The sequence below is a fragment of the Gadus chalcogrammus genome, chromosome 4, assembly GCF_026213295.1.
Source record: "Gadus chalcogrammus isolate NIFS_2021 chromosome 4, NIFS_Gcha_1.0, whole genome shotgun sequence".
NCBI lineage: Eukaryota > Metazoa > Chordata > Actinopteri > Gadiformes > Gadidae > Gadus > Gadus chalcogrammus.
The window spans coordinates 5703881-5719274 of record NC_079415.1 but is presented as its reverse complement, the minus strand read 5'-3'; the positions used below and the strand labels follow the sequence as shown (position 1 = coordinate 5719274).

Sequence of the window (15394 nt, the reverse complement as noted above, 5' to 3'; positions counted from 1 at the left end):
CGGAGCCCCCCAAAGAAGAGCTTCATAACAACAAATAAAAGGCGGGAAAGAATGTCAGCGGTCAGCTTACCACGCGCACCGCCCTGTTACAGAAAGTGCTTAGTTTAATTAGTGCAATTAGTTGAATATTCTCTAATATCTCCCCGGTTCCCCGCAGTCCTGCTCTGAGCGGACCTCCACCCTATCTGCTCCCCGCTGCTCATCATAACTCCTAATGGGTCCCCATCACACCGGAGCCAGCCCAGCGCCTCCACTGCGCATGCGCTGGTAGGAGGTATCTCGCTGCTCGCCTCGCACTGCAACACTCGCTCCGTCTCTCGCGCCGCGGACCGACCAACGATCACCGCACGGCGCTTCATCACCGGACATGGCCCCTAGTGCTCCCGCTTCCCCCGCTCCGAGCGGCTCGTCCCGCGACGGCTGACACCATGACGTTCCCCGCACGGGACCTCCCGATGCGCGCGGCTGCGGCGGGGCGCTACGCCGCTCTGCTCGCGCTGTGCGCGCTGTGTTACGGCAACTCGCTCCGCGGGGAGTTCGTGCATGACGACGTGTGGGCCATTGTGAACAACCCCGACGTGCGGCCCGGCGCGAGCCTCCGAAGCGTCTTCACCGGGGACTTCTGGGGCAAGAGGATGGCGGACAACACGAGCCACAAGTCCTACCGACCGCTCTGCGTGCTCACCTTCAAGTAAGTTCGGGCGCTCCTGCGTCCCGTCCCCCCAACCGCCGAACTAGTTGACGTTAACGACCGACTAACTAGTTGACGTTAACTGCATCAACAGCTCGAGCGGCCAAACTAGTTTACATTATCGGCATCAACAGCTCGAGCGTCCGAACTAGTTGATGTTATCGACTCAACAGCTTGAGCGGTCGATGCTCTTCCGTGTTCTTGATCCGCGTTTGTTTATAATCGGACGTATTTTGCATAAATTGGAGGTCCGATTTCATCCCATTTATGCAAAGTAGGTCCGACATGGTGTTGGAGCTGACGTCATGATGGTAACGGCTGGGTCCGTGGGTGTTGGGTGCTGGAGTGGGGTGGAGGCGCATCTGGTACTTTCTCAACTAGGCAAGACCCGAGTCATCTCCTTTCTAACGGTTTGGAGCTTTGTGTGTTATCGTCAAAGAATGTTGAACTTTCACCTGAACTGTAACACGTTAACGCAACAAGTAGTGTTGGTTTCGTCTTCCGTTCCAATAACTTGATGCTGCTTCAGTATATATGAGCCTAATCCTAAACATCTGTAGCGCGTTACATTCCAGCATGTTTTCGAGGGGGCGTGTCTGTTTTGGAAAGTGTTTAAAAAGGGGCGTGTTACTAATAGGGGGCGTGTCTGCTCTGGATGGGGCGTGTCTGTTTTGGATCGTTTTTTCAAAGGGGCGTGTTACTAAGGTGGGCGTGTCTGTTTTGGATGGCACATGCCTGTTTTGGAAAGGGTTTCAAAGGGGCGTGTTAGTAAGAGGGGGCTTGTTACTAAGAGGGGGCGTGTCTGTTTTGGAAAGTGTTTTAAAAGGGGGCGTGTTACTAAGAGGTGGGTGTGTAACTAAGTGGGGGGCGTGTTGCTAAGATGGGGGCGTGTCTGTTTTGGATGGGCGTGTCTGTTTTGGAAAGTGTTTTAAAAGAAGGCGTGTTACTAAGAGGGGAGTGTGTAACTAAGATGGGGGCGTGTTACTGAGAGAGGGGGGGCGTTTGCTTTGGAAAGTCTTATCAAAGGGGCGTGTTAATGAGAGGGGGTGTGTCTGTTTTGAAAGTATGATCAGAGGTCGGGTGTTACTCAGATGGGGGTGTGTCTGTTTTGAAGGGGGCGTGTCTGTTTTGGAAAGTCTTATCAAAGGGGCGTGTTAATGAGAGGGGGTGTGTCTGTTTTGAAAGTATGATCAGAGGTCGGGTGTTACTCAGATGGGGGTGTGTCTGTTTTGAAGGGGGCGTGGCGTGTCCCCCTCTCCTCTCTCCTCCTCCTCACACCATCCCCTCTCTCCTCCCCCTCTCCTCTATCCTCTCCTCCCCCTCCCTCTTTCCTCTCTTCTCCTCCTCCCCCTTCTCCTCCTCCAACCATCTCCTCCCTCTCTTCTCTCCCCTCCCTCCTGTCCCCCTCTCCTCCCTCTCTCCTCTCCCCTCCCTTCTGTCCCCCTCTCCTCCCTCTCTCCTCTCCCCTCCCTTCTGTCCCCCTCTCCTCCCTCTCTTCTCTCCCCTCTCATCCCTCTCTCCTCCCATTTCTATTTCTACAGCCATATTCCGCACCCAATTAAATTCAGAAACCATACATCCTCCTCCTTGTCTTCATCTTTAAACGGGCCGTAAACCAAGACACAAGAACCATGAATCAACCACAAATAGGAATAAATAAATATTACAGAAGCCCGCCTTGGCTTCTTACTCTGGCCATTACATCTCCCCGCCTAGCCCCGTTGAGCAAGGCATTAATACCCTGTTGTACCTTTAACCACGGCAGAGAGTGGTTCTCACTCTTAAAATAGATCGAGGGGGGTGTTTTGTGTTGTGTGTTGTCTAATTACCTTCTCACTGTTACATTCTTTCACCCCCCCTCCTCCTAATCCCCTCCCTCCCCTCGCTCCCGGGATTCCTAATAGATGAAGTATGAGATCAGAAATGTTGACGTTTTGGAAGTAGGAGGGGCCAAGACTGACGGGATTGTATCCCATAATACATAGCACTCCCTTCCTAGTCGACCTTCCCGCCCAAATCCTTCTGGTGATAACACAGTTGTTTAGGCAGAAACTACAGATTACCATCTCCTCAGAGAGAGCAGATCTGGCAGCATCTGTTCTACACATGCGCGCGCACACACACGCACACAAACACAGACACACGCACACATACACACACACACACACACACACGTATACACACGCACACGCCCACACACCTCTCCGTTGTGAGTGATGACAGAGGCAGACAAATAAATCATTCATCGCAACATTGGCTGTCAACATCCTTTTACATTTGGCATGAGCGATGAATCCCAGTGTGGTTGTTCCCGGGTGTGATGTAATATGTAAGAGAACAAGCCAGTGTTTTAGCTGCTCTAAAGCGGAGATGAGGCCATTGTTTGTTGAACTGGGAAGGTTGTGCGTGCTCTGTGATGCGTGAATGTGTGCATGAACAGGGGATCAGACAATATTGTAAGGCGCATTGAGTGGCCACTGGTTGGAAAAGCGCAATAAAAATGCAGTCCATTTACCATTCCAGTCTAACAGTCTCTCTGTGCTTCCTGAGGTTCCTGAGTGAACTGACGAGCGGTTTATATTCTCCTACTGCTAAGGAAAGGTGGCTAAGTGCTCCCTTCCTTATCTCCTCATGGTCCAGTCTACCCTCTGTGGACTGGAGCATCATGTGAGAGAGGAGAGGAGGTCATGCTGTCTCACAGGTCCCAGCTGGAGGAACGTGCTAAGCGCCGCACGCCGCACGGTTCGACTCCTCATGAAACAGACTATAGACACGGCCAACGATATGTTCATAGGACAGGAGGAGCCGATCTCAATGAGAGCGTTTAGCTTCAAGTTTCTGACCTAGGAGACTATATTCCAACCGCAGTAAAGAGGTTAGATCTACACCGGGTGGTTCAGGTTTATACAGAAGGTTAATACGGCCTGGATGAACCCAGGGTGAGAACACGGAGAGAGAGAGGTGTGGAGAAGCTTCAGTCGTCCGTCTCCTGAATGTTGTGGTTCCACCAGGGCCAGACCACCGTCCATAACATCCGCCCTTGCAGAATGACGTAGCCTAGTGCAGGAACACACACACAGACAGACAGATAGACAGACACACAGACAGACAGACAGACAGACAGACACACACACAGGTGCCCTTGAAAGCTGTGTGTGTGTGTGTGTGTGTGTGTGTGTGTGTGTGTGTGTGTGTGTGTGTGTGTGTGTGTGTGTGTGTGTGTGTGTGTGTGTGTGTGTGTGTGTGTGTGTGTGTGTGTGTGTGTGTGTGTGTGTGTGTGCGTGCGTTGACCTGGGGACGGGCCTGTGGCCGTGTCTACCTCTGTTTCAGTGATTACAGCAGGGCCCCCGGGACCCTCTCAAGGTGAGCACGTGTGTGTGTGTGTGTGTGTGTGTGTGTGTGTGCGTGTGTGTGTGTGTGCCCGCATGTGTATGTGGGTGTGTTTGATTGACTGACCTCGACTGATGCTGACAGGGAGGGAGGGAGGGAGGGAGGGAGAGAGAGAGAGAGAGAGAGAGAGAGAGAGAGAGAGAGAGAGAGAGAGAGAGAGAGAGAGAGAGAGAGAGAGAGAGAGAGAGAGAGAGAGAGAGAGAGAGAGAGAGAGAGAGAGAGAGAGAGAGAGAGAGAGATGTATTCAGTGTTGTGGAACTGGGGGAATAGATCGTGGTGCAGATGTTTCAGTGAAACATCTGCTGTATAAAGAGAGGTGTGATTACATTTGTTCCGAGTGAAATCCCATTGCTAGTCAAAGCGTGTGAGAATTCACCCTACAGCGCCAGGTCAAAATAAATCACCTTAGTTCAGGCTAAACACTAGAGTTAAGTAAGCAGTGAGCTATTGTAATCTTCAGGTTGTGTGACTGATGGTGTGTTGTGGCTCCAACCTTCAGGGAAGGAAATGCTCCAATTGTCTGAGTGTATATTAGGTAGTGTGAGGACCCTCGACACAGGGCTCTGTGTTTTAGATCATCCTCTTTACATCCGCGCTTTGTCTCCGTCGACTCACCAAAAGTCCACGAACAGCTTGTTAGAACATATCTGTCAAAACATGTTCTTCAAGATTTCCGCCTAAACACGATAAAGCAAAATGTTTCACACAGACGCCTACACAGAATCTCTTCAAACATAAATCGTGTTTTCCAGAGACGCTCATCTTTAACATTAATTACATCCATGACATTAAACCGTAATCTATATGTATTATTCAGGATTTTATGAGCCGTCAGAAAACAACCTTTTTTATAATTCCTTGGGGCTCAGGATCGTGCGTTGCAGCAGAACATCGTTCACGGTGTGTTGCAGTCTTATTGACGGCAGACATCAGCTCCAGAGCTTTACTCTGTGAGCGAAGCTCTGCCTCTGGGGAGCTGGAGACGAGTGGATTCAGTGGAGACTGAATCTGATCAGCTGAGCTGCAGAAAAACGTCTCTGCTCCTCTCAGCGGCAGAAGTCCTCCTCAGACAGGCTGAGGATCGCTCCGTGGTTCACGTGGATACTTGGGCCCACGGAGAGTAGGATGTGATGAGGAGCTGAAAGGTGGCAGGTGGAGTAGCTAACAGCTCAAAGCTAAAGCCGATCCAATCACAGTCTGAAGACATGAGGCCACAGCAGAGCTCTGATGATTCACACCCCTGGTGCTGTCGGTGGGGGGAGGGAGGGTTCTGCTCTGCAGTCCTTCCGTGGTCCTGATCACACCGGGAACACGGGGCGTCCCAGCCTTATTCTGTACCCTGAGATGAGCTCTGGGACAGGCAGGGGGACAGGCAGGATGGGACTCGGCAGCAATCCACCGTCGAGTCTCCGAAGACCTTATTTCAATTGGAATGCAGCCCGCGCGGCCAACGGAATTGAAATTCTGTACAGTGTCCGGGGTGTTAACCCGTCACGTTATTCTGGAGAGTCACTTGTTAATTGGCATTTTTCTAAATCCCCGGGTGGAATTCAGAGTGTACCAGCCGAGTGGTTGTTCGGTCTCGCTCGATTGTTCCTGGGATCCTGCAGGTTCTGCAGTCAGTGTTGAGGCTCAGGCTTCACGCCTCAATATGGGCTGGTGATGAAAACACCCATGAAAGCATTCTTTTTATATCATTCTTACCTTTTTTACTCTCCTCTTTCTCTCATTCCCACTCCCTAATTCCCATTTCCTTCTTTCTTTCTTTCTTTCTTGTTCTTGTTCTTGTTCTTGTTCTTGTTCTTGTTCTTGTTCTTGTTCTTGTTCTTGTTCTTCTTCTTCTTCTTCTTCTTCTTCTTCTTCTTCTTCTTCTTCTTCTTCTTCTTCTTCTTCTTGTTGTTCTCCTTCTTCTCCTCCTCCTCCTCCTCCTCCTCCTCCTCCTCCTCCTCCTCCTCTGTCTTCATTCATTAAAATGAATAACGTGATTATCCTCCATCCTGCTCGTGTGTTCATCGAGCGGCCCTCTCGAGTCTCTGGGGTGCGTAACCACGGTGACCTCTCCTCCTCCCCAGGCTGAACCTGCTCCTGGGCGGTCTGAACCCGTTCCCCTTCCACCTGGTCAACGTGTGTCTGCACGCCGCCGTCTGCTGCCTGCTCCTGCACACGTGCGAGCGCCGCGTGTTTCGGGACGCCAAGCCGGCCTTCCTGACGGCGCTGCTGTTCACCGTGCACCCGGTGCACACCGAGGCCGTGAGTAGTGCACGCACACACACACACACACGCACACGAACACACACGCATTTACACACGCATGAACACACACACATTTACACACACATACACACATACAGACAAATACTCATACACACACACATACACACACAGATACACACACGAGCATGAATGCACATGCATGAACACACGTATGCATGAACACACGCATGCGCACACATGCATGAACAAACGCGCACACATGCATGCATACCCAAACATTCATGAGCACACACAAGTACACACACACAAATACACACACAGGCACGCACACATCCCTGAACGAACCCGCATTCACGTACCCACTAACACACACACACACGGACGCACGCATATATACACAACATACACATACTCTTCTCCAGCTCCCCTAAGGGCCGACCCAACTCTCAGCTTATTTTTATTTCCCAGAATGGTCCAGTTTAGCCCCTCCTCCGTTTAGCTCCTCCTCCGTTTAGCCCCTCCTCCGTTTAGCCCCTCCTCCGTTTAGCCTCTCCTCCTCCGTTCAGCCTCCCGGTCCCAGAGGTATAGGTATGTCTGTGTGGAGCAGGCCTGATTTAGAGGGAGCCTCACTCCATTACTGATCCCAACAAAATGGTGGCCTTGGAGGCAGTAGAGCAGGTGCTAGTGGAGGAGGTGCTACATAAGGAGGAGCTAGTGGAGGAGGTGCTACAGGAGGAGGTGCTGTTGAGGAGGTGAGAGAGGAGGTGCTGTTGGGGAGGTGAGAGAGGAGGTGCTAGAGGATGAGGTGCTGTTGGGGAGGGGCTAGTGGAGGAGGTGCTACATAAGGAGGTGCTAGAGGAGGAGGTGCTACATAAGGAGGTGCTAGAGGAGGAGGTGCTTGAGGAGGTGCTGCTGGTGAGAAGGTACTAGTAGAGGAGGTGTCTGTGCAGGAGGTGCTGCTAAAGGATGAGCTAGAGAAGGAGTCGCTACTGGAGGAGGTGCTGGTGAGGAAGAGGTGCTGGTGGAGGAGGTGCTGGAGGAGGAGGTGAGAGAGGAGGAGGTGCTAGTGGAGGAGGTGAGAGAGGAGGAGGTGAGAGGAGGAGGTGCTAGTGGAGGAGGTGCTAGAGGAGGAGGTGCTGGTGGAGGAGGAGGGGCTAGGAGGAAGAAGTGCTAATGGAGGAGGTGCTAGAGGAGGAGGTGCTGGGGGAGGAGGTGCTAGAGGAGGAGGTGCTAGTGGAGGAGGTGCTAGAGGAGGAGGTGCTAGAGGAGGAGGTGCTAGAGGAGGTGGTGCTAGAGGAGGAGGTGCTAGAGGAGGTGGTGCTGGTGGAGGAGGTGAGAGAGGAGGTGCTGTTGAGGAGGTGAGAGAGGAGGTGCTAGAGGAGGAGGTGCTAGAGGAGGTGGTGCTGGTGGAGGAGGTGCTAGAGGAGGAGGTGAGAGAGGAGGTGCTAGAGGAGGTGGTGCTAGAGGAGGAGGTGCTAGAGGAGGTGGTGCTGGTGGAGGAGGTGAGAGAGGAGGTGCTAGAGGACGAGGTGAGAGAGAAGGTGCTAGTGGAGGAGGTGCTAGAGAAGGAGGTGGTGTGTACTCGTGTGGTTGTGGGGTAAATCTCTCCCATGGAGAACAGGGGGGGACTTGGGATGTATGACTCTGCAAGATGATGAAACGAGCTGAAAGAGGGCGGGCGAGCGGGGGCGGGGGCGGGGGCGGGGGCGGGTAAGTGACAGGATGGAGGGATGATTGATGGATGACTGATGGGTGGACGGAGGAGAGCTGGGAAGCTGGCCGGTGGACAGACCTGCTCAGTATAATGTGACAGCGGGCTGGTGCAGAGAGTCTACAGAGGAGGAAGTCAGGCTGATGATCCCGCTTCTCTCACAGGCACTCATTCACTCACGCCATCACTCGTTCATGGCGCACACACATAAATATGCACATCGATAAGAGATGCTACGGATTAGAACATTCACTTAGTCGCCGTCCGTTATGAATAAGTGCGTGTGTTGGGCTTTGCAATCGCGAGGCCTTGCAACGTCGCACATAAGTTCTCTCTCTCTCTCTCTCTCTCTTTCTCTTTCTCTTTCTCTTTCTCTTTCTCTTTCTCTTTCTCTTTCTCTTTCTCTCTCTCTCTCTCTCTCTCTCTCTCTCTCTCTCTCTCTCTCTCTCTCTCTCTCTCAGTATAAGCAGGCTCTGTCTGTATTGAGACCAGATGGCGCTCACTCCCACCATCTTGATAAGAACCCGTAGGAACGTGAGCTGGCTGTGAGCTCGGCCCGTAGACAGGCTGCCGGGGAGGAGAGGAGAGGGGAGGAGAGGGGAGGGACAGGAGAGAATGCATCAGTCAGCAGGTCCTGCTCCCCGCGGGATCTGGAGCGGAGGAGCGAGGGGAAGCTCTCCTCACCGCTCCCTGGCCGAGTGTAGCGCTGAACGCACGAAGAGGGGTCATCACATGAGGAGTGGTGAATACATGACCAGGGGTGAATACATGTTGAGGTGAACGCTAGTGGTGAAGACATGATGAGTGGTGAAGACATGATGAGTGGTGAATACATGATGAGCTGAACACATGATGAGTGGTGAACACATGATGCATGGTGAATACATGATGAGTGGTGAACACATGAGGAGGTGAACTGTAGCGGTGAACACATGAGGAGCGGTGAACACATGATGAGTGCTGAACACATGAGGAGGTGAACTGTAGCGGTGAACACATGAGGAGCGGTGAACACATGATGAGTGCTGAACACATGAGGAGGTGAACACATGAGGAGGTGTTCCTCTGTAGGCGGGCGTTGTGGCGCGGCCTAGAGTTGTGGCTAGCCCGCGCATAGCGAAACCGCTAGGGCTCGGCACCATGACCCTGCGCCCGGGGGTTCAAACGATTTCAACCATTACGGTCTGAACACCGGCGGCCTTCTCCGTTTCTCAATTCCAAAACGTTGTCTGAGTTTAAACACGGACGACCCAGGGGGCGTTTATGTCGGGTGTAGCCCGTGTTCCATGTCGAGTCTCTCTCTCTCCGTCGCCGTGACGACGGTGTAAACGTCCCAGCACCCCCCCACCATGACGTAACGCCCCAGAACTCTTGGCTCCGTTGGCGCTGAACTCCGTGAGCTGGCTGAAGGCCAAACGGCCGGCCCCAGCGTCCAGAGCTCAGAGCCGTGTGTGTGTGTGTGTTCACAGATTAAAGCGGCGGGGTTCAGGGGGAAACACAGTCCAGAGAACATCTACTGGAGTGTTCATTAGCAGTTCGCCCCGGACGCCATAAGATGGATGCTGTGTGTGCTGGCGTCGGCCCCGGATCGCGTCTCCGGAGCTCCTGATTAAAATGTTTTTAGTTTGTTTTCAACGCCGCTGTCTGCCTCCGGTTTCACGCTTAATCTCGTTCGAGTGGGATTTGCCCGTGCAATCGGATCTGAAATCGCATAACACTGTTTGTAAACCAGTCGATGATTATCATCCCTCAGACCTAAAAATTGTCTATTCTTCAACTCCTCTTCTCTTGTCTCTTCTCTCTCCTCATCTCCCCTCCTCTTCTCTCCTCCTCTCCTCTTCTTCTCTCCTCTCCTCTCCTCTCCTCGGACGGTCGATATACAGGGCTTTGTTGATCCTACTAAACTCAAACATATGCGTACACACACACAAAAACAGCCAGATAGACACACTCACACACACTGCCAGGAACACACACACACAGAAAGACAGACACACACACACACACACAAACCAGACACCAGAGATACAAAATCCAAACTTCTGAGTCTGCCTGAGGTGTCGGCATGACTGCATAAACGAAACGTGTGTGTGTGTGTGTGTGTGTGTGTGTGTGTGTGTGTGTGTGTGTGTGTGTGTGTGTGTGTGTGTGTGTGTGTGTGTGTGTGTGTGTGTGTGTGTGTGTGTGTGTGTGTGTGTGTGTGTGTGTGTGTGTGTGTTTTGTGTCTGTGGGCTAGATTTAGTAGACGCAGCTGCACAAAAATTCCTGCTAAATCATGTAATTGGTCAGAGAGAGAGAGAGAGGCGCTCATGAGAGAGAGAGGGAGGGAGAGAGAGAGAGAGAAAGACGCTCATGAGAGAGAGGGACAGATGGATAGAGAGAGACGGAGACACTGCAGAGGGAAAGAATGTAAATGACTTCTTCCCTCTATACCTTTTGTAAACTAACCGTTCTCAGTGTGACTGGTTAACTAACTGTGTGACTGGTTAACTAACTGTGACTGGTTAACTAACTGTGTGACTGCGGTTAACTAACTGTGTCACTGGTTAACTAACTGTGTCACTGCGGTTAACTAACTTTGTGGCTGGTTAACTAACTGTGCGACTGAGGTTAACTAACTGTATGACTGGTTAACCAACCAATCTGAGTGTGACTGAGGTGAACTAACTGTGTGAATCGTTAACTAACTGTGTGACTACTGTTAACCAACTGTGACTGAGGTTAACTAACTGTGACCGTGGTTAACTCCTCCCGGGAGGAGCCGGTTAGCATGCAGGCAGGGCCGTGTGCATACACTCCTGAGTCTGCACCTCCTCCTCCTCCACCCAGGAGAGCAGAAGAGAAGGCTTTGATCTGTGTGTGTGTGTGTGTGTGTGTGTGTGTGTGTGTGTGTGTGTGTGTGTGTGTGTGTGTGTGTGTGTGTGTGTGTGTGTGTGTGTGTGTGTGTGTGTGTGTGTGTGTGTGTGTGTGTGTGTGTGTGTGTACAAAACATAAATATTTAATGAATGAAAAAAAGGAGACAGAAGGAATGATGCACGCACGCACACACACACACACACACACACACACACACACACACACACACACACACACACACACACACACACACACACACACACACACACACACACACACACACACATAAACCCCTACAGAATGATTAATTAGCTGGTATAAACATAGCTAGTAGATTAAAAGATCAGTTTTGTTTTAAGTGAAGGGCGAAGTGTGAGTTTTAACCCCCTTGTGTCTTCCTCGCTCTCGGTCTCTCTCTTTGTCTCTCTCTGTCTCTCTCTGTCTCCGTCTCTTTCTCACCAAAATGCCTACAAGTGCTATACCTGCACACACACACACACACTCACACACACACAGCACAAGGTTCAACACATGGTTTTGTTGTGCCTACCACCGTTACCTAGCAAGGTGATGTACTGTCACTCACGTGTGTGTGTGTGTGTGTGTGTGCAGGTATCCGGTATCGTGGGCAGAGCAGATGTCCTGGCGTGCCTGCTGTTCCTGTTGACGTTTCTCTCCTATATTAGGTAAGATGATGCCACATGCACACGCACGTGCACAAACACTCCTCTGATTGCTTGAATCGAGGCAGGATTAAAGGGACATTTGAGACGCCAGTGTGTGTGACTTTTCCGTAATGGCCGAGACACCAATTAAAGTGAATCAACTAATTAATTATTGTTAATGAACACTGCAGAAACACAGATGAACACGACACAATATTCTACCCATTGCTCTCTCTCTCTCTCTCGCTCTCTCTCTCTCTCTCTCACTCTGTCTCGCCGCTCTCTCTCTCTCGCTCTGTCTCTCTCTCTCTCGCTCTGTCTCTCTCCGTCTCCCTCTTTCACTGTGTCTCTGTCTCTCTCTTTCACTGTGTCTCTCGCTCTGTCTCTCTCTCTCTCTCTCGCTCTGTCTCTCTCTTTGCTCTGTCTCTCCGTCTCCCTCTTGCACTGTGTCTCTGTCTCTCTCTTTGCTCTGTCTCTCCGTCTCCCTCTTGCACTGTGTCTCTGTCTCTCTCTTTCACTGTGTCTCTCGCTCTGTCTCTCTCTCTCTCTCTCTCTCGCTCTGTCTCTCTCTTTGCTCTGTCTCTCCGTCTCCCTCTTGCACTGTGTCTCTGTCTCTCTCTTTCACTGTGTCTCTGTCTCTCTCTCTGTCTTTCTCGATGTCTCGCTCTCTCTTGCTTCATTGTCCTCCTCTCCTATTTACTCCCTGTCCTTCATCACCCATGCTGTGTCCTTCTCTTCTTTTTCTCCTGGTCTCCATTCATCTCTCTGTGTCTTTGTCTTTCTCTCTCTTTCTCTCTTTCTCTTTCATGTGCGTCCCTCCCGTCCGGAGGTTGTGCGTGCGTGTTGTTTTACATCGTCTGCTAATGATTTACATACTGGAGGTCTTCCCTCTCCCCCTCTGTCTTCGTCCTTTTCTGCTGCTGAATCCTTTTAGTCGAGCTCCTTTGAAGGAGCGCTCTGTATGGAAATGTATGCACCACCTCAAGCCTGGCGGCTGGTGTTCTGGGGAGGCTCACACGTGCACAAGAGACGCACACATACACACACACACAAACACACACACACATGCATACGCACACACAGACACACAGACACGCACCGGCACACAGGCACACATACAGACGCACGCACGCACACTATTGTGTGTGGCATGGAAAATAAACGTTTACATTGCCGATGCAGTGCAACAATGGAAAAGGAAGGGGAATATAAAGGACGGCTAAAGTAGACCGGTTGAGGTAATGGAGTGAATCTCTCTCTCCCCCTCTCCGTCTCCTCTTTCCCTCTCTCTCTCTCTCTCTCTCTCTCTCTCTCTCTCTCTCTCTCTCTCTCTCTCTCTCTCTCTCTCTCTCTCTCTCTCTCTCTCTCTCTCTCTCTCTCTCTCTCTCTCTCTCTCTCTCTCTCTCTCTCTCTCTCTCTCTCTCTCGCCCTCTCTCTCGCCCTCTCTCTCGCCCTCTCTCCCTCCTTATTTCTCCCTCTCTCTCTCTCTCTCTCTCTCTCTCTCTCTCTCTCTCTCTCGCCCTCTCTCTCTCGCCCTCTCTCCCTCCTTATTTCCTTATTTCCTAATCTCCCTCTCCCTCCCCCCTCCCTCCCTCCAGGTGTGTGGGCGCGGTCCCGTCGGAGGGCTCCGTGCCGTGCACCGAGTCCCCCTGGGCCCTGGGCGCCAGCCTGTTCCTGGGCACCTGTGCCATGCTGATCAAGGAGACCGGGGTCACCGTGTTCGGGGTCTGCGTCCTGTACGACGCCCTGGAGCTCTGCCACAAGCCCCTCCTCCTCCTGTAAGACCGCCACGCCCCTCTGTCCTGGTCCCGCCCCCGGTCTGAACCGCCTCCTCCTACACTGCTCTGTTGTCATGGTGAACTGGGTACGGAGCGGGTTGAGTTGGTGTTCGAGTGTGTGCACCGGGTTCGGCGTTCGGTGTGTGTGTGTGTGTGACTGGGTGTACCTGTCTCAGGTGTGTGTGTGTGTGTGTGTCGTCGGAGACGTTGGGTCTAATCCGGTCATTCCTGTAAACCGGACACCCAGGAAACATAGCCCCTCTTTGTTTGAGCTCCCTCTTTCTATCACTGTCTCTCTTTCACGGTGTCTCTTTCACTCTTTCACTGTGCCCCTTTTACTGTCTCTCAGAGGAACACAACACACTATTCTACCCATCTCTCTCTCTCTCGCTGTCTGTCTGTCTGTCTGTCTGTCTGTCTGTCTGTCTGCCTGCCTGTCTGTCTGTCTGTCTGTCTGTCTGTCTGTCTGTCTCTCTCTCTCTCTCTCTCCCCCCCCCCCCCCCCATTGAACCTTGTCGAGAGCTGAAACGATTCACAACGTGATGAATAGGTTTCTGAGCGAGTGTATTTGTATCTCTGACTCTATTGTACTGCGTATCGTACTACCCTTCCTTCTATAAACACGACCGGAGAGAGGCGAGGCAGATGAACACGTTGGAGTCTGACTGAAGCCTCTCAAACCTGAGGGAGCTCCCGACTCCTCAGGGGAGGAGAAGAGGCAGGGGAGGCAGGGAGGGGGTGGGGGGGGGGCAGATAAACACATTCACGTCTGACTGAATCCTCTTGAACCTCAGGGAGGTCCTGACTATTCAGGGCAGAGGAGAGGCCGGGAGAGAGGGAGAGTGAGAGCGAGAGAGAGAAAGAGAATACAAGAACCTGTGTGTGCGATGGAGAGAAAGAGAGAGTCATGTGTTTAGGATGCTGTCTGGTGGCTGGCTTGGTGCACAGTGTTCTGTAGCGTGGTCGGCCGTCGACCCCCCCCCCAACTGGGTCACGGCCCATTTTGGTTCACAGGCCATCATCAGAAACACTGCCCAAAGCCATCAGCAGACAGCTTCCTAAACACATGACTCTCAATCTTTATCATACACACAGGTTCTGTCTCTCTCTCTCTCTCTCTCTCTCTCTCTCTCTCTCTCTCTCTCTCTCTCTCTCTCGGGGGGTTCCTGTGTGTTTCTCGCTGACGTGTCTAATAAGTGATGAACATGAACGTCTTCATCTCCCCACGCCCTCTCTCTACTCCCCCACCCCCCTCTGAGATGTTTATTAAGACGTAATTGTGTGTGTGCTTGTACTATCCTGGTTTAATGGGGGTACTGTGTGTGTGTGTGTGTGTGTGTGTGTGTGTGTGTGTGTGTGCGGTGTGTGTGTGCGTGTGCACGCTGTAAGTGCTCGTGTGTAGACCAGAGCTTCCGGGGGAAGCCGTTACCGTAGCTCGGTGTGAAGCCGCTGCCGTCGCCCTGCGCTAAGCCGCTGCCGACGCTCTGAGCGGTGTTCACCTGAGTTATAGAGGTGTGGCGGCGATGATTTAGGGGGTTCGGGGTCATTCAGGGTCATCCCAGAAGACTGCAGGGTTGGAACCTGCGTGTGCGTGCTTCTGTGCGACGCCTGCAGCGTTGACGCTGAAGCAGATCTGGAGATAACGTCGTATGTTTCCATGCGCCCGGTGAAGACCCAGCAGGCTCTGTGAGGCGTGTGTGTGTGTCTGTGTGTGTCTGTGTGTGTGATTGACACACACAGTTTTTCTGGGAGTAAAGCCTTAATACTCCGGCAGTCCATGTCTCCCGTCATGGGGAGGGCGTCTGCTGGGTTTTTGCGTGTTTGTTCTCAGCACATGCAGGACTGCGTGCGGGCCCATGGGCATGTTTTCCCTCTTCACCAGCCTCCCATAGCACCAGGGGTTTAGTCTGAGAGCAAACAGTTTGCTCAGGCATGATGAAGAACTGCGCCACCCATAGGGTTTCATCAGGCTCGACCTGGGGGGTCTGTGGCGGTCTGGGGACGCCTCGTTGATCATCTGAAGGAATAACTCACACGGAAACACGGCTGTTCCCGTTTCGTTTTTCCAACATGTAGCAGTACTGCCGCG

At 52.2% G+C, this 15394-nt stretch overlaps 1 protein-coding gene across 2 annotated transcripts in view; it reads left to right on the top strand.

The window, feature by feature from the left end:
* Positions 1–271: 271 nt before the first annotated feature.
* tmtc1 (transmembrane O-mannosyltransferase targeting cadherins 1) overlaps positions 272–15394 on the top strand; it is a 34122-nt gene continuing 18999 nt past the window's right edge. Inside the window, exons 1-4 of one of the 2 annotated variants that reach the window (XM_056587881.1) lie at positions 272–691; positions 6154–6331; positions 11475–11548; positions 13126–13305. In XM_056587881.1, coding sequence (XP_056443856.1) covers positions 429–691; positions 6154–6331; positions 11475–11548; positions 13126–13305 — 695 coding nt within the window. In that variant the 5' untranslated portion in view covers positions 272–428. The remainder of the gene's footprint in view (positions 692–6153; positions 6332–11474; positions 11549–13125; positions 13306–15394) is intronic. The other variant, XM_056587880.1, reaches the window with a different exon arrangement.